General features: G+C 36.1%; 1 protein-coding gene across 7 annotated transcripts in view; it reads left to right on the forward strand.

Moving 5' to 3' along the window:
- Positions 1–24,200, forward strand: part of EML4 (EMAP like 4) — a 153,756-nt gene that overhangs the window by 105,840 nt on the left and 23,716 nt on the right. For all 7 annotated transcript variants that reach the window (XM_055539916.1, XM_055539919.1, XM_055539921.1 and 4 more), the window contains 9 exons: positions 1,936–2,005; positions 3,416–3,526; positions 5,356–5,451; positions 10,623–10,757; positions 10,864–10,999; positions 21,241–21,392; positions 22,484–22,609; positions 22,694–22,825; positions 23,554–23,621. In XM_055539916.1, the coding sequence (XP_055395891.1) occupies positions 1,936–2,005; positions 3,416–3,526; positions 5,356–5,451; positions 10,623–10,757; positions 10,864–10,999; positions 21,241–21,392; positions 22,484–22,609; positions 22,694–22,825; positions 23,554–23,621 (1,026 nt within the window). The remainder of the gene's footprint in view (positions 1–1,935; positions 2,006–3,415; positions 3,527–5,355; positions 5,452–10,622; positions 10,758–10,863; positions 11,000–21,240; positions 21,393–22,483; positions 22,610–22,693; positions 22,826–23,553; positions 23,622–24,200) is intronic.

The following is a 24,200-nucleotide window of genomic DNA, read 5'->3' on the forward strand; positions in this document are numbered from 1 at the left end:
CTGGAGACTAGTAACGTGTGGTATCCATGCAGCCATAAAGAATGAGGTTAGGTGGACTTAGAGATTACCCTACTTAAGTGAAGTAAGTCAGAAAGAAAAAGACAATTACGATATGCTATCACATATTTAGAATCTAAAATCTCAGTAAGAAACAGACTTACTGAGTAGAGAATAGATTCATTGAGATTGGGGAGAAAAGAATTGGGAGTTTGGAATTAGCAGATGCAATCTATTATATATAGGATGGATATACAACACAATCCTATTGTATAGCACAGGGAATTATATTCAGTACCCTGTGATAAACCATAATGGAAATGAATGTAAAAAAGAAAAAAAAAAAATATATATATATATATAACTGAATCACTTTGCTGTGCAACATAAATTAATACAACATTGTAAATCAACTCTGCTTCAATAAAATTAAGAAAGAATGAGGAGAGTGTTTGTGTATTAAGTGGAAAGATTCCTAAGATACATTTGTAAGTATAAAAGAACAAGAAAATGTGTAGTATTTTACCATTTGTGTAAAAAAGGAGGTGGAAGATAAATATTTATCTTGACTTTCACATAGGTAAAATTTTTCCAGAATTAGTAATAAAAAGAAACTGATTACAGCGATTACCTGGTTGGTGTTACAGGGAGTAGGGATAATAACCAGATAGATGAGATTTTAGCAGAATTTCATAGGTGTTTTTATAGTTTTTGATATTTGAACCATGCACATATATTACCTAATCCAGTAATTTTGCTTTTTTAAATGTTTAAGATTTGAATTAAATATGGCAAAATGTTAGTTAGATTTTTAATTAACTCTTAATGTAATTGATCTATATTAAAGTAAAATTGCTGGATTAGGTAATATATGTGTCTGGTTCAGCTACTAACTGTCAATGTAATTGATCTCAATAAAGTATATATGGGCTTCCCTGATAGTTCAGTTGGTAAAGAATCTGCCTGCAATAGAGGAGACCCCAGTTCAATTCCTAAGTCAGGAAGATCCACTGGAAAAGGGATAGGCTACCCACTCCAGTGTTCTTAGGTTCCCTTGTGGCTTAGCTGGCAAAGAATCTGCATGCAATGCAGGAGACCTGGGTTTGATCCCTGGGTTGGGAAGATCCCCTGGAAAATGGAAAGGCTACCGACTCTAGTGTTCTGGCCTAGAGAATTCCATGGACTCTATATTCCATGGGGTTGCAAAGAGTTGGACACAACTGAGTGACTTTCACTTTTCATTTTTCTTTCAAAGGATATGAACTATTTGAGAGGTAATAACATTAGTTAAAGCAACATATTGATAAACTCTAGCCTCTTTAATAATAAAAGAAATTAAACTGATGATCTTTTATACCAATCAAATTATCAAGGCATGTTAAAAGGTATAATTCTTAGTATGAGGAAGTTGTAGTGAAATTTTTAAAATGTTTTTATTTATTTATAACAATTTAAATTGATAACTGTTCTGGAAAGTAATGAGCAATACATACCAAAAACAAAAAATGTATATTCTCTATTTATTGCTTAAATTCATTATTCTCCAACATTTAAAATCTTCACAAGATGTAATATTACATCTTCATGGTAATAAAACTATGTGAATATGTCTAGGTGTAAGACTAGAAAGAAACAAGTTCCTTTATCATGAACACGTGATAAATTTATCATGCCACAATTATGAGTAGATATTTTCTTCAAATTTAGTGTTCTAATAATTCAGTTTAACAAAGAAGGCAGAAATACGGCAGAAAACTTAGAAAAGAAGTCCTGTAGGTAATTGATGTTTATTTGATTAGCCAAAGAAAATAAAACAAATGGGTCACATTGAGTTTTTTTAATGATTAAAAACTGTTTGAAAAATGTTGATACTGAGGCATGTTTCTGCTGTTTTACATCTTTCCTGTATTTAAAATTGTTGTTAACACTGCTTTTTAGCCTTGCTATACATCCTGACAAAATTAGGATTGCAACTGGACAGATAGCTGGAGTGGATAAGGATGGAAGGGTGAGTGGCACAGTTTTATGCATTCTGTACCAGGTGATACTGATATTAGGATGGAATTGATTGTATTTAACCCTAACTCATTTATTTCATTCTCTTAAAATTTAACTATTAAGGAATTTTTAGTATAAGCAGAGAAACAAATAATAGAATGTAATAACATTAAAAAAAAAAAAAAGAGTCACACTAAAATATTCCTTTTCAAAAAATAAGTGTTCTCCCTAAGGAAGCTATTTATTTATAAGAATGGGAGAACTGATAAGCTTATTAAAGTTCTTTTTTTAAGTATAGAATAATTTATCAGTCTGCTGGAAGGTATTATAATCATCCTAAATTGATGGATCCCTTAATTTTATATTTTACATATGATTTTATATGTAATTTATATATGACTAGAAATAACACTTAAAATTTTTCAGGTATTATTCAACAGTATTGACTTACATGACAAATTCCTTATTAATAAGGATCAGCAGTGAATATTAATGATGACTGATTAGCATGTATATGACTATACTTAATAACATTTTCTGCCTGGTTTCTTTAAAGAAAAGTAGTTGGAGGGGTTATGTTGGATGACTTTTAATACTCCTTCCAGTTCTAAATTCTGTTTAAGGGCTGTTTGCTTAGCAATTTTTTGGACACTGATTTTTTTTTTTTTTAATATTATTTTCTCAGGAATGAAAGTAATGCAAAAAGCAGGATTTCCAGTGCAGATTTGCTGGTATTAGAATCCTGACTCTACCTTTTAATAGCTGGATAACTATGGACAAGTTATTTAAATCTCTTTTTCAAAATAGCATTGAAACTTGTATATTGCCATATGTAAAATAGATGACCAGTGCAAGTTCGATGCAGGGCACTCAAAACAGTGCTCTAGGACAACCCAGAGGGATGGGATAGGGAGGGAGGTAGGAGGGGGATTCAGGAAGAGGGGAACAGATGCACCCTTGGCAGATTCATGTCAATATATGGCAAAAATCACCACAATATATATTGTAAAGTAATTAGCCTCCAATTAAAATAAAATAATTAATTTTAAAAACTATCTCAATTTCCTCATTTGTTAAATGGTGATTATAATAGCACCTAACCCCCAGGGTCTGTGAGAATTAAATGAATTAATGGGGATGTGACGTATTAGAATAGTATACTGCACATACTAGATACTCAGATCATTTGCTGCTTCTATTATCACTTTGTCATTTCCTTATTTTTGTAGTATGAGAAGAAAATACCTACTCAAGATTCTTTGGGGGCATGTGTAAATGTACTGGCTATTTTTTATTAGATATTTATCCATCCATCATTATTTTTTAAAGATGGCAGGCGGTTCTTGTAGGAGTGGTTTTTTCATCTATGTAAATACTAGTTAAGTCCTGCTATCTTGTATTTTTCCCCTTGTTTTTGCAGCCCCTGCAACCCCATGTCAGAGTGTGGGATTCAGTTAGTCTTTCTACACTGCAAATTATTGGCCTTGGAACTTTTGAACGTGGAGTAGGATGCCTGGATTTTTCAAAAGCAGTAAGTAACAATTTTTAAGGGAGTAAGCCAGCCGCACAAAGATACAGAAAAGACCTTAAGCTCAGGTTTGTGTGTGTGTTCATAGAAAGTGATCACTGAATTGAAAAATTAGATGTTAGCTGTTGCTTGTCAGTGGCCAGCATTTTAACTGAAATACTAAAGGACTTTGGTTTAGATAAGATCCAGGATATTACACTTAATTATACTTATTTTGTTCTGCCTGAAATAGAAGTGCAGTGTAATAGCAGGAAATGGTTAAAGGAATGCATACATAGCATAGTAAAATTGAAGTAAGTAATAAGATATGTTTTTGATTCAGCTTGAGTCATAGAAGTCTATTTTATTTAGAAAATTTACGGACATGAAACTTGGCCAATTCTGCCCCAAGTATTGTCTTTTCTTAATGTCATGTTGCAGCAAAGAAAACAGCCACATCTTTGTGCTCACTAAAGTCATGAATTGTTTTGGTTCTGAATTGTTGATTGCATGGTTTTATATTTAAGTTTATAATTCAGCATCTAGCAATCTTAACCTAAGTCTTGATGCTTTATTCTGGGGAGAATGAAATAAGATGTTGCTCATTTAAACATTGTTTATTCTGGAACTATATGTAATTGTTACAGACCATACAGGAAAACATCTATATTTTTAGGATGCATAGTTTTTACTTTCAAACACAAATATCCCTCCAGATTTTCTTGGGCCTTGTTCTTACTTTAGAATATATTTATGTATTCACATTTATCTCTTTAATTCCTAACTATCAGCAGCTGTATTCTGGATTATGGCTGTTTTGTGGGATGTGGAGGAGGAAGGGACATTTTTAGAGCAGAAGTATAAATTTGGGTGGATACAGGAACTTTACTAGCTTACAAGTACTGAATGTCAAGGGTTCTCATGAATCAGGAATTAGAAGAAAGGAGATGAGAAAAGGAGATGAGCAGAGAGAAGGGAAATACTTTTACTACCTTTTTTACCCCCTAAAATCTCTGTAGCAGTAACTGTTGTCTTCTTGTTGATACCTTTGTTACAATGTTAGGATTATCTTGAATTGCCTCATACACTGACTTTTCCTAGTTTAGGTAATCATTCCAATACAGGGTAAAAGAAGGCAGAAGAGAAGAGAGTAAGCTCTGCCCTTCCTCAGTACTCTCACTTGTCACCACAGTATTTCTTTGTTCCATATACATCATAAGGTATATATTACAAATGCTACTAGAAAAAAATAATCTTTTAATATCATCCACAGTTCTTTTTCTGGGAGGCATCAATTAGTGAATGAAAATAGTTTCAGGAAAATAGAAAGGGATTTATGTTTTTATTTATCTTGTTTATTCATTTTAATATAAATCAAGAATATCATGGAAAACTAAAATTGGCAAACTTTCACGTAACTTATTCCAACAGATTTACCGAAATTTAGGACCAAAGTTATAAAATTATATACATTTCACATCTACTGCAAAGGAGAATACTTCAAAAGCAGTCAGAACACTTTAAAGCAGAAAATACTTTAAGATGCAGAATGGACTATCCTCAAAATTGATTATTTGCTATTTTTGAATAGTGGAAGTGGCTAGATAGAAAATGGAGATCAACCTAGAGGGAAAAATCAGAAATATGAAAAAAAATTAAGAATCCTTATTATATTTCTTAAGAAAATACACTCTTAGTAAATAGTATATTCATTGTATTTCAAGGAACCATGAGTTTAAAGGATTTTGGATTTATCTTAATGTTGGTGGTTTTCATAATATGGTATTTCTTTTTAAAAAGTAAGCCTTATCTGAAGATTTTTAAATGCCTTATTTAAACTGACTTTTCTTTAGGATTCAGGTGTTCATTTATGTGTTATTGATGACTCCAATGAGCATATGCTTACTGTGTGGGATTGGCAGAAAAAATCAAAAGGAGCAGAAATAAAGGTAAAAAAATTTTGAACAGGATATTTGTCTTTTAGAATACATTTTTTGTTTTACACGTCCTTGGAGGTATGTTGCATATTCTTAGGTTTCAGGAGAGTACCAGCTGCCAAATTCATCAGATTTGCTGATCTGTCATCATTCTTACGATGGTGGTGGTTTAGTCACTAAGTCATGTCTGACTCTTGCGACCCCATGGACTGTAGCTAGCCAGGCTCCTCTGCCCGTGGGATTCTCCAGGCAAGAATACTGGAGTGGGTTGCCATTTCCTTTTCCAAGCATTCTTATAGTACCTTTAAGATAAAATAGTCAAGCAGCTTCAGCCACTTTCAATGATGTTTCAGTTACATTGTACTACTGAAATGCTGAAGTAGTTGGATATCTAATCTCAAAGTAGAACAAGTAGAACTACATGTTCTACTTGGCTTCTTCTTTAACAAAATGTTATTTTGTTCAATCTATAAAGATTAAAAAATCTAAAGGAAAAATTCAACCTCGGGAATATGACTGACATAACTGAAAAAACATAACAGTAATAAGTTTTTTGGTCTTAATTATATTTGTGGGATTATTACATAAAATGCTACAGCGTTTATAGTTGCTGTGGAATAGTGTTAATACTTTTGTGTGGAGCAGGCTGTAACTTGTAAGAAAGGAATGAGGTTAGCATTGCAGCTGCATTCATACGGCTCAGAAAATGGCCTCCCTCTGACAGGCTTTCAGAGGGATCCAGAGGTACAGGATGGCTTTTAAAAGCCTATGACATATTTGCTTTACTCTTAAATAACATCACATTCCTCCTCAGTTGCTCTCCAAGTTTTGTTTTGTAAAATCTTCAAGCATTCAACTTGTTGGATGAAAAGAGGTTATTTCTTTTGGATAGTTTTAATCTTTTGAAAGAAGTAGGGTAGATTTTATTTTACTTGAATATAAGGTGTCAGGAAACCTCAGATTTTAAAAAAACATAAATGAAGATAGATTGTCTTTCAGCCATTGTTCAGAGTAATTTTACGTTGAAACATAGGGAAGTTATACCACAGTGAAACACATAAATTTTGGTCCTTTGTATTAAAGGCTGCCAGATGAAGTCTTATGGTTTTCCTCCTACTGGCCTGTCCTCGATCTCCTTTTTAGAACCTTCAACGTATATGTTGCTGAGAGTTAATCCCATGTCTTGTACAAACACCATATGCTGCTCCGTTTGCTCCCATGGCCTTGATGTGTCCCATACCAGCTAACTCCAGCCCAGAGCAACAAGGGCAACTCTTGTTGCCTGTTGGACATCTTCATATGAATACCCCAGCCCGCAATGCATACAGATACGTACTAATCATATTTATTAGCCCCCAGTCAGTTTTGCCTCTCAGTGAGTAGCATCACATTCCATTTAATTGCCCAAGCTGAAAATTCAGGCATCATTCATGACTCCTTTTCCCTCACTTTCACACTCAGCCAGTCAACAGGTGCTTTCAATTCTGTGTCCTTAATGTCTGTCTCTTTCTCCCTTTCTCTCTCTCTCTCTTTTTTTTTTTTTTTTGTAATTTTTAATTAATTTATTTTTTTGGCCACACTGCACAGCTTGTGGGATCTTAGTTCTCTGACCATGGATTGAACCCAGGGCCATGGCAGTAAAGTGCCTAATCCTAACCACTGGACCATCAGGGAAGTCCCTATGATAGAAGTCTTTCATTGCAAATGAAAGTTGTATAAACCCTAAAGAAGATAATACATGTGTTGACCAAAAGACAAGTAATCAAAAATAACAGAAGCAAAAAGAAAGTTACTCAAATGTCCATCAGTAAGAGAATGGATAAGTCAGTGCTGTGGTCTTTCCCTGTAAAGGAATACTATAAAGCAGTTTGCATGATCAAATTGCAATGTATATACCAACATTAAATGTATCTTACAAATGTAATGATAAAATAAGCTAGACACAAAAGAATACCCTCTATATAAACAGACAAAGCTAATCTTTGCTGCTGCAAATCAGGATCATGGTTATTTCAGTGGAGGGAGAGGATGGTAACTAGAAGAGGGATCTGGGATGTTAGTAATGTTCTGTTTCTTGCTTTAGATGCTATACACAGGTGTGTTCAGTTTGTGAGAATTTATCAAACTGTGTACTTAGGATTTGTGAACTTTTCTGATCATATAGTATGAGCGAGTGAGTGAAGTCGCTCAGTTGCGTCCAACTCTTTGCGACCCCGTGGACTGTAGCCTACCAGGCTTCTCCGTCCATGGGATTCTCCAGGCAAGAATACTGGAGTGGGGTGCCATTGCCTTCTCCAGGGGATCTTCCTGACCCAGGGATCGAACCTGGGTCTCCCCCATTGGAGGCAGATGCTTTAACCTCTGAGCCACCAGGGATTATATAGAATACATTAATAAAAAGTTAAAATATCCTATAAAGCTACACTAAAACCCAAGTGATTTATTTTCATAGATTACTTCAGTTTATATCTTGAGCATCTTATCACTAGAACTGTGGGTGTGTATACTTGGAAGTATTTATACCAGTGTGTGTTAGTCGCTCAGTTGTGTCCAACTCCTTGTGACCCCATGGACTGTAGCCTTCCAGGTTCTTCTGTCCATGGGCTTTCCCAGACAAGAATACTGGAGTGGGTTGCCATTATCTTCTCCAGGGGATCTTCCTGACCCAGGGATCGAACCCGGGTCTCCTGCATTGCTGGCAGATTCTTTACTGTCTGAGCCAACAGGGAAGCCCGGGGAGTGTTTATAGTTAGCTTTATAATCCTTGATTAATCAGTTTCATGTAGGATCTGGTGAGTAGTTTTGTTCATGTGAAGCTAAGGACTCTTCAGTCAGTCTTTTAAAGATTCTGAGTCTGGAAGAGAGATCACTAATTTTGCTTTGTTATTAATGTATTATCTTTTTCTTCCTTTTTTCCTTCCAGTTTTGTTGAAATATAATTGACATACAGGCCTGTTTAAGATGTACAGCATAATGATTTGACTTAAATTTGTCATGAAATGATTATCACAATAAATTTTGTGAACATCCATCATCTCATATAGATAGAAAATAAAAGGAATAGGAAAAAAATCCTTTTCCTTGTAATGAGAATTCTCTTTACAAGTTTTGTATGTAGCATTCAGCAATGTTAATAATATTTTTTACATTACATCATTAGTGGTGTACTTTTTATATATTTATTTTTTTATTGAAATATACTTGATTTCCAGTGTATTAGTTCTAGTATATAGCAGTGATTCAGTGTATATATATACACACACACACACACATATACACAAACACATATGTATACACACATATATATACACACACAGGTATATATTCTTTTTCAGATTCTTTTTCCAATATAGTTATTACTAAATATTGAATATAGTTGCCTGTGCTATGTAGTAGGTCCTTATTGTTTTATCTATTTAATATATAGTAGTGTATATATGTTACTCCCAAATTCCTAATTTATCCCTTTCCACTTTGGTAACTGTAAGTTTGTTTACTATTAGTCTGTTTATGTTTTGTAAATAAAATTCATTAGTATCATTTTTTTAGATTACACTTTTAAGTGATATCACATGATACTTGTCTTTCTCTGTCTGACTGTTGTTTTTGTTGGTTAGTCACTAAATTGTGTGCGACTCTTGCAACCCCATGGACTGTAGCTCCTCTGTCCGTGGGATTTCCCAGGCAAAAATACTGAAGTGGGTTGCCATTTCCTTCTCCATGGGATCTTCCCACCCAGGGATTGAACCTGCATCTCCTGCTTGGCAGTTGGATTCTTTACCACTGAGCCACCCGGGAAGGCCCCCATCACTGACTTAGTATGATAATCTCTAAGCCCATCCGTGTTGCTATAAATGGTATTATTTCATTTCTTTTTATGGCTGAGTAATATTCCATCATATTTATGTACCACATCTTCTTTATCCACTCAGCTGTCAGTGAACATTTAGGTTGCCTCTATGTCTTGGCTATTGTAAATAATGCTGCAGTGAATATTAGGTGCATATATTTTTTCGAATTATGGTTTTTTCTGGATATAGGCCCAGGAGTGGGATTATATAAGATCATATGGTAGTTCTGTTTTTAGGTTTTTAAGAATCTCCATACTGTTCTCCATAGTGACTTTACCAATTTACATTCCCACTAACAGTATAGGAGGGTTCCCTTTTCTCCACCTCTTCTCCAGCATTTATTATTTATAGACTTTTTGATGATGGCCATTCTGACTGGTGTGAAGTGATACCACATTATAGTTTTGATCTGCATTTCTCTAATAATTAGCAGTATCTAACATCTTTTCTTGTGCCTTTTGGCCATCTGTATGTTTTCTTTGGCGAAAGGTCTATTTAGATCTTTTGCCCATTTTTTCATTTGTTTGTTGGATACTGAGCTATATATATATTTTGGAGATTTGTCTCTTGTTGGTTGATTTTCTCCCTTTCTGTGGGTAGTCTTTTCATTTTGTTTATAGTTTCCTTTGCTGTACAAAAGCCTCTTACGTTTAACTAGGTCCCTTTCTTAGGTATTTTTGGTGGAAAGCGCATAAAAGCTCTCTGTGGTTTTTTGTTTGATTTTTCATTCTATAGGAATCCATAGTGACCATTCAGCCTTCAGTCTGAGGATGAATCTCTAAATCAGTAATATTTTCTTGAATTAACGATCAATAGTAATAGTAAAAAAAAAACTGGGGGTTTTTTAAGACCAAAATGGCAGTGTCTTTAAGACAGAATTTATATTGCTCTTTCATTTGCTAGTTTTAGTGTTCTTTTCCCTGAATATGCAAGAAATTAAAACTGTAATTTGCGTAAATGTCTTTTTAGTGCAATTATTATATATAGATGGCATAAAAGATAATATAAGATAAGGACATCAAATTTAAACCATTTTATTCTAAAAATGTATTACTTAAGTTTTTCAGGAAAACAGACTTTGGAAGAAAAGGCATTTCCTTAAAAATTTTCCCTATCTTTGGGACTTCCCTGATGGTCCAGTGGTTAAGATTCTGTGTTTCCACTGCCAGGGTCACAGGCTTGATTACCTGGTCAGTGAACTGAGATCCCACATGCTACATGTGGTGTGGCCAAAAAATAAAATTCCATGTCTTTGATTATTGGGACCTATAATTGGTATTTAATGAAGATAAGGATATACATGCATCTAAAGCTATATTTCTCTTTTCACAGACAACAAATGAAGTTGTTTTGGCTGTGGGATTCCATCCAACAGATGCAAATATCATAATAACATGTGGTAAATCACATATTTTTTTCTGGACCTGGAGTGGCAATTCACTAACAAAAAAACAAGGAGTTTTTGGGGTAAGGATCAGAATGTTACAACTTCATTATAGAACTTTAATTTTGAGTAAGGATAAAGTCATCATGCCAAAGGGGAAAACTGAAAATTCTCATTGTTTCATTGTAGAAATACGAAAAACCAAAATTTGTGCAGTGTTTAGCTTTCTTGGGAAATGGAGATGTTCTTGCTGGAGACTCAGGTGGAGTCATACTCATATGGAGCAAAACTACTGTAGAGCCCACACCTGGGAAAGGGCCTAAAGGTATAGTATTCTCATGTTGAAATCATTCTTTTTAGTTTACAGTATCACTGTTGCAGTCCCATCTGTTACCCAGACCAGGAGAGAGGGAGCTGTAAGGAGACAGTATGAGAGTCACTAACATACATTTCATTTTTTATGGTTCTTCATAACAGCCTTTTTTTAAAATCAAATTATTTACTCATTTATTAAGCATATATAGCCTACATTTGGCTACCTTTCCTTCCAGGAGATTAATACAAAATAATTAGAAAAGATGATACAAATACCATGTTAAAAACTATAGAGATTGAGAGAGAAGTCACCCCAGTCTTCAGTATTTTGTAAAGCCCTCATAGAAGAAATGGTATTTAAGCTAAACCATAATGAATGTAGAACACTACAGAAGATAGGGAACCTTAATCCCATTTACGGATCAGTGTACATTAAGGGAGGAAAATGGTTATGCCTGTGACGCAGCCAGAATGTGTGAATAACTTTGTCATGTGTTAACAGAAACAAGAAATAGCCAGCATGAAGGAATGACACTTGCAGGATAGTGTGAATGAATTTGTCATGTGTGAACAAACAAGAGATAGCCAGCATGAAGGAAATACTGTTTTAAAAAATAGCAGTGTTTTGCAGTTGCTCTTATCAATTTAAACTTATATACACTGAGCCCTTGAAAATTCAAATAGAGATTAAAGATACAGGTTTTTTTGAGTTACCCACAATAATCCTTAAACCTGATTGAGTTCACCATGGAAGCTAGAAGAGCAATGAGGCCAAGGATAATTTGTCCCACAGTTAGATGACCAGAAAAGAGCCTGCAAGGATTGCAGATTTTTTAAAAAGAAGTTAGTAAGATAGAACTTCTTATTTAGTGCTCCTGAACAAAGAAAAGGAGAAAGTTCCCAGGAGTATCAGGAAGGAGGTCTATAGGAAGGTCAAGAAGAATAAGAACCAAGAAAAGACCATTAGAAGTTCACAATTTCAATAGAAAAATTAAGGCTGTAGAACAGCTGAGTGTAGAATAGCCAGTTTTTAAATGGAGACTTTTGAGAATCCCAGTTGAAAATGGAATGAAAAGTAGAGCTACTCGAATCAATAGTCTTTTTAAGGTTGACTAAACCTGAAAGTAAAATGAGTATTGTGGTGGAAAAAAGATGAAAACTCTTAAGAGAGATGGGAATAACTGGATTGGACATCAGAAGAAAGATTATCCTTCAAAAAGAGTGATACTGTACATTTATTCTGAAACTGGAGCTTTGGAAAACTAGTATCTTACATGGCTAAATGATAGAGGTCATGCAGAATTAACATTGATCTCTGTTAAAAGCTTGAAGTTATTTTTAAATGGGCAATATAAGAAGAGTATACATCATGTAATATAGTTTACAGTAGTGTACATATACTACTAGAACTAGCAAACAGTAGTATACATCATGTAATCAGACTCCATCACTTCAGATTTCTACTTGTTGGAGTTGGGATCCAGCTGAAACCTTAGACCTGCCTGTGGATATTAGATTTATTAAAATACTAAAACTGAAGACCCACAAAATTTAGAGGTATCATTTTCTAAATAGTCATTAAAATTGTCCTTATCCACTTAAAAAAGGATGGGCCCAAGGACCTTTTCCTTTCTTTTTTTTTTTTTTTTAATTTTTGAAAATTTTTATTGAAGTATAGTTGCTTTACAATGTTGTATTGGTTTCAGGTGGATTGCAAAGTAAATCAGTTATAGGTATACTTATATACACTCTTTTTTAGATTCTTTCCTTATAGAGGCCATTACAGAGTACTGAGTGGAGTTCCCTGTGCTATACAGTACGTGCTTTTTAGTTACCTGTTTTATATATAGTAGTATGTATGTGTTAGTCCCAGTCTCCCAATTTATCCCTTCTCCTTCTTACCCCCTCAAATCAGGTCAGTTGCTCAGTTGTGTCCTACTCTTTGCGACCCCATGGACCACAGCACACCAAACCTTCCTGTTCATCACTAACTCTCGGAGTTTACCCAAACTCGTGTCTATTGAGTCGGTGATGCCATCCAACCATCTCATCCTATGTCATCCCCTTCTTCTCCTGCCCTCAATCTTTCCCAGCATCAGGGTCTTTTCAAATGAGTCAGCTCTTCGTATCAGGTGGCCAAAGTATTGGAGTTTGAGCTTCAACATCAGTCCTTCCAATGAACATTCAGGACTGATTTCCTTTAGGATGGACTGGTTGGATCTCCTTGCAGTCCAGGGGACTCTCGAGAGTCTTCTCCAATACCACAGTTCAAAAGCATCAGTTCTTCAGCAGTCAGCTTTCTTTATAGTCCAACTCTCACACCCATACGTGACTACTGGAAAAACCATAGCTTTGACTAGATGGACCTTTGTTGGCCAAGTAATGTCTCTGTTTTTTAATACGCTATCTAGGTTGGTCATAACTTTCCTTCCAAGGAGTAAGTGTCTTTTAACTTCATGGCTGCAATCACCATCTGCAGTGATTTTGGAGCCCAAAAAAATAAAGTCTGATGCTGTTTCCACTGTTTCCCATCTATTTCCCATGAAGTGATGGGACCAGATGCCATGATCTTAGTTTTCTGAATGTTGAGCTTTAAGCCAACTTTTTCACTCTCCTCCTTCACTTTTATCAAGAGACTCTTTAGTTCCTCTTCACTTTCTGCCATAAGGGTGGTGTCATCTGCATATCTGAGGTTATTCATATTTCTCCCAGCAATCTTGATTCCAGCTTGTGCTTCCTCCAGCCCAGCGTTTCTCATGATGTACTCTGCATAGAAGTTAAATAAGCAGGGTGACAATATACAGCCTTGACACACTACTTTCCCAATTTGGAACCAGTCTGTTGTTCCATGTCCAGTTCTAACCGTTGCTTCCTGACCTGCATACAGGTTTCTCAAGAGGCAGGTCAGGTGTTCTGGTATTCCCATCTCTTTCAGAATTTTCCACAGTTTATTGTGATCCACACAGTCAAAGGCTTCGGCATAGTCAGTAAAGCAGAAATAGATGTTTTTCTGGAATTCTCTTGCTTTTCCAATGATCCAGCGGATGTTAGCAATTTGAACTCTGGTTCCTCTGCCTTTTCTAAAACCAGCTTGAGCATCTGTAAGTTCACTATTCATGTATTGCTAAAGCCTGGCTTGGAGAATTTTGAGCATTACTTTACTAGCGTGTGAGATGAGTGCAGTTATGTGGTAGTTGGAGCATTCTTTGGCATTGCATTTCTTTGGGATTGGAATGAAAACTGCCCTTTTCCAGTCCTGTGGCCACTGCTGAGTTTTCCAAATTTGCTGGCATGTTGAGGGCAGCACTTTCACAGCATCATCTTTCAGGATTTGGAATAGCTCAACTGGAATTCCATCACCTCCACTAGCTGTGTTCGTAGTGATGCTTTCTAAGGCCCACTTGACTTCACATTCCAGGATGTCTGGCTCTAGATGAGTGATCACACCATTGTGATTATCTGGGTTGTGGAGATCTTTTTTGTACAGTTCTGTGTATTCTTGCCACCTCTTCTTAGTATCTTCTGCTTCTGTTAGATCCATACCATTTCTGTCCTTTATTGAGCCCATCTTTGCATGAAATGTTCCCTTGGTATCTCTAATTTTCTTGAAGATATCTCTCGTCTTTCCCATTCTGTTGTTTTCCTCTATATGCAGTAATCAGTGAGGAAGGCGTTCTTATCGCTCGTTGCTATTCTTACCCCTTAACAGCCGTCAGTTTGTTTTCTGCATCTATAACTCTATTTCTGTGTGTAGATAAGTTATTTTATACCTTTTTGTAGATCAACATATAAGCGATGCAATATGATATTTGCGAAGTACCTTAACAGCTGTTGGATAACATAGTTATTTGTAATATAGAAAGATAGTCCCAATTACTACATTTGTGGTACATTTTCTCCCTTTCTCATCTCCTTTTCCCAACATAGCAACAGACTACAGGATTCATTCTCCCCTGGACTGAGTCTGGAGGTGTCTGTGAGAGCAGTGTGCATGGCCATATGGTAAAATGGGAGCAGAAAGAAAAAAAGAATAAATTCATAGCTAGTCCCTTTCTTCTTTTTCTTTTTCTCACTACACCTCCTGTTCCCACCCCCAGTAGTGGGCCTTGGAATTCATTCTGCATTACCTCAAATTAATTTTCCTCAAAAGTACAGATATATTTTATTCTCAAGTCTCATTTGTGCTCAAATATAAGGTCCACTTTGCCCTTTTCTGTGGTACATGAAGAAATCAGAGGAAAGGCATTGAAAATAGCCTTTTTTCACATACACACTAATATATATATAAAATAGATAATCAACAACACCCTATTGTATAGCACAGGGAACTCTATTCAGTATTCTGTAATAACCTTTACAGGAAAAGAATCTGTAAAAGAATGGATATTGTATAACTGAATCACTTTGCTTTACACCTGAAACTAACACAACATTTTCTATCAACTATACTCCAAAATAAAAATTAAATTGAAAGAAATAGCATTTATTCAACCCTATTTATCCTTACTGTTTAAGGACAATAAAACTGAAACAGTATCCAGAGAACCATATAGAATACTTCCTTCAAGGTAGAAGGTTATGAGAGAAAAATTAGAGAACTTGTTCTAAAGTCAGTGGATTGGAAGTAGAGAGAGATTCTTTATTAGTAACAGTAGGTCTATGGGGTGGCACAGAGTCAGACACAACTGAAGCGACTTAGCAGCAGCAGCAGCAGGAGAGAAAAAAAAAAAAATAAGCCTGTCAGTTTCTGAGTTCCACAAACAAAAAGGAGAGGGAGAAAGAAAAAGGAGATTATGCGGAACCAGCCTGAGGTTCCTGAGACATTTCCCCCAAGGATTTGTTTTTTTATATTTGTGACATTACTGTCTTCCACTTCACACCCCTTTTCCATGTGTGAAAGTGAAAGTTGCTCAGTCATGTCCAACTCTTTGCAACCCCATGGACATTCTCCAGACCAGAATACTGTGGTGGATAGCCATTCCCTTCTCCAAGGGATCTTTCCAACCCAGGGATCAAACCCAGGTCTCCCGCATTGCAGGCGGATTCTTTACCAGCTGAGCCATAAGGGAAGCCCTTTCCATACATAAAAACCAACAATTGAAGACATCTATTAATTAGCTGAGAGCCTTCAGAGCTAGCAATTGAAATGAGTTCTCTCATTTCAGTTTGATGATCTTCCACCATCATCCTTAGTGCGAGTAAGTGACCATATGTGCAGTTGAGGCATCATGGCAGATAGACAGGAAATTCATTCCAGTACTGGAACCTGGCGAGCGCTGTAGCCATTGCTACAAAGTAGATCACCATTTTTTATGAAAGGAGCTAACTCAAGAACAGTCAGATGGAAAAGGTGATTAGGACAAGGCCTGGGGAAAGGACCTGTCCAGAACCTCCATGCCCTCTCCGGGAATAACACTCTCTCCAAGTCTCCATGTGTTCACTGACCCAGAAGCTCTGGATTGAAGATCCTTAAGAAAAAAGAGAGAAGAGCAGTATTATCAGTAATCCTCCCCACTCTCTTTTCTTTTTCTTCCTACTCTCTTCTCTTTCCTAGGCATTCATTTTCAGTACTGGAAATGTCAGGAACAGTATTATATTATCAAAATATTATCAAAACCATGACTTAAATTGTTGACATATATCATCCTACCTCTCTGAGTAGTTTTGATATAAATGCACCCTTCATTGGCCTTAGTGTGCAAGGCCTGGTAAAGGTTCCAAATTGTTTTTATTTATTTTCGTTTTTGCCTGAAAAACTGGTGCCTTACCCTTTGTGCAGAGAAAATCTATGTAAGCACAAACAGAAAACAAAAAATCTAATCTTGTAAACTGCTGGACACATGAAATTTGCTATGTGACTGACCCTATTATGGGTGAACTTGCTGAGAATTTGGTTTCTTCCTTTATATATGGAGTTTTCCATTATGTAAGTAAGGCTGGAAAGGATTTGGTGAGTTTAGTAAAATAAATGTGTAAGAGTGGATTGGAACAGACATTCATAGTTTCCATTTCTAAATTCTTGCCCCAAATTTTAATAGATTGATCCAGTTTACATATTCCCTGATAAGATATTTCTGTACCCATGGCAGTCTTTATCAACCAAAATTTCAATATACTGTCATAATTGCATCTAATAAAGGGACATTTGGGAATTGCAGAAGTATAATTTCACAGCTAATTCTTTTATTTTAGTGAATAGGAGACAAACGAAAACTGTGTTTTATGCCTCATAAGGAGCTCTCTTGCTTCTAAACCACTTTTTCCTTATCTTAAATGTAAATTAAGGGGAATCTTCAAAGTAATTAGGATTTTCTGCTTCCTGTTTTTCCAGTTTTATAATATTTTCATATATAACCTTGTCTAGCTTAATATATATAGTTTTTAATATGTAACCTTGTCTATAATGACTTGATACTTGTATGTACTGCAGAATGATTACCGAAATAAGTTTACATGCATCACCTCACAGTTACAATTTTTTTTTCTTGGGATGAGAACTTCTAAGGTCTGCTCCCTTCAGTTCAGTTCAGTCGCTCAGTCGTGTCCGACTCTTTGCCACCCCATGAATTGCAGCACGCCAGGCCTCCCTGTCCATCACCAACTCCCAGAATTCACTCAAACTCACGTCCATCAGGTCAGTGATGCCATCCAGCCATCTCATCCTCTGTCGTCCCCTTCTCCTCCTGCCCCCAATCCCTCCCATCATCAGAGTCTTCCAATGAGTCAACTCTTCGCATGAGGTGGCCAAAGTACTGGAGTTTCAGCTTTAGCATCATTCCTTCCAAAGAACACCCAGGACTGATCTCCTTCAGAATGGACTGGTTGGATCTCCTTGCAGTCCAAGGGACTCTCAAGAATCTTCTCCAACACCACAGTTCAAAAGCATCAATTCTTCGGCGCTCAGCTTTCTTCACAGTCCAACTTTCACTTCCGTACATGACTACTGGAAAAACCATAGCCTTGACTAGACGGACCTTTGTTGGCAAAGTAATGTCTCTGCTATGACCTTCTCCAGTTGAGTTCTCCTATGAGTTCTCCAACCCAACTCCAATATTCTTGCCTGGGAAGTCCCATGGACCAGAGGAGGCTGGCGGTCTACAGTCCATGGGGTCACAAAGAGTCGGACATGACTTAGTACACACACAAGAATATAACATAAATTTCAAAGTCTCCCTGACATTTGATTCTGTACTTAAACAGGCACAGAAAGCCCTCCAAACAGTCTTTATTTGGCAGTCAAGATAAACTTGCTTTTTATGGAAACCTTGTTTCTGTTAGAGTTGAGAATAAAGGGGGGATTTGCAGTTAAGCTTGGATAGACTTGGCCATGATTATGCCTGGAGGTACAGTAGGTTTTTAAATACAAGGATAATTATTTTTCTTGGCAGGTATTTCAAACATTATTTGGCTTAAATTAGAATGTCAGAAATATAGGCCCATGAGAAGGAAATCTTAGGCTATAAATTACTTTGTAGGTAAATACTATCTAAAGTAGAGTATTTTTATTCTTGATGAAGCATTTGTTCTTCAGTTTCTCCATTTTCTAAGATTCTGTCTTTCTAGGAAGATCTTAAGTGTTTAACAAGGTATTTGTTATGTTTAGAAGTAGGGAAGACTGAATTAAAAATAGAAAAGCTGTATTTCACTTCCCTGCTTTCTGATGGAGAGTTGTAAAACACCACACCCCTGCATTTTATAATTTCTTACATGGTACTCTCAGACTACTTTTGTTAATTTGACCATGCGTGAGAAAAATAAGCTCACGCTCCCTCTCGCCCCTCACCCCCCACTTTTAACTGCCCAAATAAAGCCAGCAATACTCTCAGAAAGTTCACATCTCTCAGATGTTCTTTCTCTCTTGATCACATCAGGGCCATGATAGATAATTGGCTAGGTATCCTACTGGACACAGTTGTGTTGTTCAGTGTTTAAAGTATTTTTAGGTGATGAATGTTGATGTGAGCCGAGGCAGTTGACCTGAATAACAAGTTTGTTGGAGCTCTGCTCCCAGCTCTGCTGAATCAGGAAAGGTCTACTGTAAAGCCTGAAGGCCCTTTCCTTTCTCCTTGCCAGAGATACCTATCTATTAAGTTATTTATGCCACTAGCTGCCTCACACTGAGAAATACTGAGAGTCAACTAGAGCATAATTTTTTTTAAGACACCAAAGCCCTACACATTTTAGTTAATATTAACAATATAATGACAGCTCAAATGGTAAATGAGCAATCTCAGTTAACATCTTCTCTGAGATGATACTTCACATACCATAAAATTTTATCATTTTAAAATGTACAATTCAGTGATTTTTAATATATTCAGAGTTGTGTAATTATCACCGCTGTTTAACTTCAAAATATTTTTATCACCCCAAAATGAAACACTGTGCCCGTTAGCAGTCCCTTCCCATTCCTCTCTCTCCTCAGTCACTAGCAACCGCTTGCCTTCTTTGGATTTGCCTGTCGGACAGTTCATGTAAATGGAATCATAAAATATGTCGTCTTTTGTGAACAGCTTCTTTGAGTGGCATCTTAATGTTTTTAGGTTCATCCATGTTATTTCACATATTAGTACCTTATTCCTTTTTGTCACTGAATAATAACACATTTTGTTTTTCCGTTTGTCAGCTGATGAGCAATTTTATTAGAAAATGAACAGTTTTTTTCCAGTTTGTTGAGGTATAATTGACACATAACTTTGTATAAGGTATACAATAAGTTGATTTGCTATATGTTTATCTTGCAAAATGATTGCCACAATAAGTTAACATCCATCACTTCACATAGTTAGAGATTTTTCTCTTGTGCTGAGAACTTTTAAGATGTACTGTCTTAGCATCTTCAAATATATGATACTCTATTGTTAACTGTAGTCACCATGTTATACATTAAATTCTCAGAACTTATAGCTGGAACTTTGTACCTTTAACCACCTTCATCCATTTCCCCCACTGAATAGTTTTTAAACTTAATCCCCCCCCCCCCTCCCCGAGGGGAATCTAAGGTGTATTTTATTGACTGACTGGTCATGTTTAAACCAGGCTCTACCTGGTCATTATGAACCTAGTAATTAGTCTGCAAGATACCATCTTCCAAAAAGCTTTTACTGTGTTTTTTTTTTTTTAAACAGAGTATTTAAAATAAATTTTGTTTTGCACATTGCATACAAGCTGCCCCTGCTTTCTATTTATTCATTTATTTTAGTTTTTTTTAATTGAAGGATACTTGCTTTACAGTGTTGTGTTGGCTTCTGCCGTACAATATCATGAGTCAGCAATAAGTATACATTTATCTCCTCCCTCTTGAGCCTCCCTCCCAGCCCATGCCCCTTCTTACCCCTCTAGGTCATCACAGAGCAGCAGGCTGAGCTCCTTTAACTCTGGGAAGAGCTTCTCTGAGTAAGGCATCATGAATACCAAGGAAAAGGGCTTAAGTACCAAACTCTGTTATCTTCACTCTTAAGAAAGAGGCTTGGATTATATTTTTATGCCTGCCTTGTTCCTTCCTGGGTACTTGTGAAAGTGCTGAGAGCATACCAGAAACCTGGGCCATCGTTCAGCTTTCACACTGGTATAGCTGTCAGTTTTTAAAATACTTCTCTGCTTGGTCAAAAGCCACTGCTCCAAGCCGCCAGTGCCTCTTCTGCCCCACACCTTCCCCAGTATCTCAGCAAATAAAAGGGGTTATCCTTGGCAGAGCAGAAGGCCTACGGGTCAGCAGTGGTTAAATGTTAAACATAATGCCTGTTGCCCCAGGAGGAAGTGAAGGCTCTTTTGCAAACTTAAAGGAACACTGAATATAAGAGACTTGAGTTCCTGTCACAGCTTTGTCACTAGCTAACCATGTGGTATTGGTTAAGCCAGTTCTATACCTATGTGCTTAGTTATAAAATTAGAGGAGTAATATCTACCTTAACTGTTGAATGAAATGATTGTAAGAGATAGTAAAGTTCTGAGGCTAATATATCCCCTCTTGTCTGTGGAATTGTCACTACTTTAGCCTACCTTTTTGTAAGAATATATTTTGAAGTATTTTCAGAGTAACTAAATATTGGCATGAATGCCAAATATTGTATTAAGCTTTGATATCTGCCTTGCAGAAAAATTGGCTGGAAATAGATTTTTGATTGTTGAGTCATGAGAACTTTTGATTATTTACTCTGTAGTTCTGCTGAAGTTTTTTCCCAAAAAGACACTAAAATCTGATGGAAAATGTTAAGACTAGTGTTTCTGTTTTACCCCTCATTATGTTAGGTGTTTATCAGATCAGCAAACAAATCAAAGCTCATGATGGCAGTGTGTTCACACTTTGTCAGATGAGAAATGGAATGTTATTAACTGGAGGTGGGAAAGACAGAAAAATAATTCTATGGGATCATGATCTGAATCCTGAAAGAGAAATAGAGGTAAGGATGAAAACAGAACATAAACATTTTAAAATGTTAAACCCTATAAACTCATGTCTTTTGTCCCACATTAAGATAACTTACACTTTTCTGGAAAATTTGGAATACATTCTTGTCGTTTCATTCCCTTGAAATAAACCAGGAAAAAAAGGACTATTCACTAAGCCAAATAATTTGAAAGAATAAGAAAAATGGGCAGAATAGTTAACTTGCTTACTTATTTCTGACATTATATTTTAGTGACCCAAAAATAACCACATAACCATATAAACTTAAAATTTGCCAGACATTTATCAAATATTATATTCTACTCCATGGTATACAAGATGACCAGCTTAATTTTAAAACTCAAAAATAATCTTTTAAATGATGGGCTTAATAATAATTGCTGATTATATCTCTGTATATGTCAGCTTCATGGTATAAATGAAGTATATGCATAAAACCTAACAGGTTTTATGTGTTCAGTGAAAGTTGAATTGAGATCTCAAGAAATGAAATGGTTTAGTTTAGAATAGTGTTTTAGATCACTGATTGTCACAGCAAAGGCAAATCTCACAGTTCAATAATGCTTCTATTTGTTGGTGACTTTAACTTTGAATTTACTCTCAGCTTTTTCCACTTATAACATGCTTTGCAGACAAAATCTCTTAAAAAGAGAATTCTGACGTACTGCTCTTGGATTTTATTTCCAAGACGATATATCCCCATATTATAGATAAAGAAATTTGTCTCAGCCTAAATGGCTTACCCAAAATAATATAACCAATAAGTAACAAAATCAAGCCACAGTCTTCATGTAGTCTCTCAGAACTTAGTCCTTTATCCCTTACTCATAATCCTTAACTCTTGAAATCATATAAAATGTGAATTTAAAATTGAAGCAAAGAATGTTGATAATCCATTATAACTTCTGTGTATAAAACGTAAATGTCTGAATAAATAATTTATTAACATAAAATTACCTTGTACTTTCAAATTTGAAATTCTGTCATTTATTACCACATAATTGTGTACAGCTATAACTTCAGTCTTCAGGTTGATTAATGCATTGTATTATGTGTATGGTGACTTTATAAATTATTTTTTAGGTTCCTGATCAGTATGGAACAATCAGAGCTGTAGCAGAAGGAAAGGCAGATCAATTTTTGGTCGGCACATCACGAAACTTTATTTTACGAGGAACATTTAATGATGGCTTCCAGATAGAAGTACAGGTAAGCTGTATGATTTTAACCATTAACTGAATACTTTGATGATACCCTTTATTTCTTATAACAATGGGTATGTTTCTTTTTCAGGGTCATACAGATGAGCTTTGGGGTCTTGCCACACATCCCTTCAAAGACTTGCTCTTGACTTGTGCTCAGGACAGACAGGTGTGCATGTGGAACTCAGTAGAACACAGGCTGGAATGGACCAGGCTTCTAGATGTGAGTAAAGCAAAATGTGATTATAATTTTCCCACAGAAACTCCCAAAACTGGCAGTTGGTAGCAGCAAAGCAAAAAGGACTCAGTATTGGTTAAAACCAAGTTTATTGCTATAGTTCAGTAAAGAGGAAGGGATAAGGGGGAGAGTGTTTAGTTACAAAGTACATCATGAACCCACTCCAAAGAAGCAAGTTAACAGGATAGAAGCTCAACTTTTCTGTCAGGTTCAATAGTAAAAATCAAGAATATTTCACATCTTTATGGAGCGTTAATTGTTACAGAAATGTTTGGGCTGCTGGTGGTGGGGCAGTTGGGTTCAGTAAGTACTGCTCACTAACAGATTCTACTGTCTTCTTTTTGAGTTGGTCTCTTACTGTATTTTCTCCCTCCCCCACCCAGATATTCACCTTTTCTAGCCTAAAAGGTGTATACACGTTCTTTGCAGACTAAAGAACTGTACAAATGTTTGTTGTTACCCTTATTATTGTTCCACTGCCTAGCTGCAAGCTGGTGGTCCTTTCCCCCTACTACTCTGCCAGCATGTCCCCTTCCTGCTCTGAAATTCTTTTTCCTCTTATGTCCATGTGGTATTCCCATTGGCTATAGTAAAGTTGATTGAGATTCCATGTTTATGTGAAACAAGTTATTTTCAAATGTTTTGCCACTCTTCCCATAGATCTAGGGAGACTTTCTCATGTACTCCCCAACAGCTGTCTGTCTCTCTTCTAGGAACCAGGACACTGTGCAGATTTTCATCCAAGTGGCACAGTGGTGGCCATAGGAACGCACTCAGGCAGGTAGGGTCTTTAAGGGAAATGTGAGCTGAGTAATCTTAAGTGGTGGGATGTTTAACCATTATTCAGGAATGTTCTCTATCTGATCTGGAGAATTGATCTTTTAAGTGGCACAGTTTTATACTTTTTGCTCTTTTCTGTTATGTATACTCATTTAATCACTCAGTAATTTTTTGTTAAGGACCTACCATTTGTTAGACCCAATTGTGAGGGTTCAGGCTACATCACAGTACAAAGCAAAAATCCCTGCCCCCATGGAGTTCACACTTTAATGTGTGTCAGGGGTGGCGGCAGAATAAAAAAAAAAGCCTTAACTAATTACGTTAGTTATTAACTAAGTGAGTTAGAAAAATGAAGAGCTATGATTGCGGAGGGTTGAACATAGTAAGAGGGATCTGGAAGGGTACAGTTACAAAATGATATCCTGATAAGGGAGGTCAGGACAGGCTTCACTAAGGAAGGAGGCAGTTCAGCAAACTTGACCCTCTCTTGTGACATTTTCTGTGGTATCAGAAAACTTCTTTCCTCGTTATCTTTAAAAAGGGAAGGAAATCGAATCTGAAATAACCCAGTTGAGCTTTT

This window comes from Bubalus kerabau, chromosome 11 (genome assembly GCF_029407905.1).
Source record: "Bubalus kerabau isolate K-KA32 ecotype Philippines breed swamp buffalo chromosome 11, PCC_UOA_SB_1v2, whole genome shotgun sequence".
NCBI classification, from domain to species: Eukaryota; Metazoa; Chordata; class Mammalia; order Artiodactyla; family Bovidae; genus Bubalus; species Bubalus kerabau.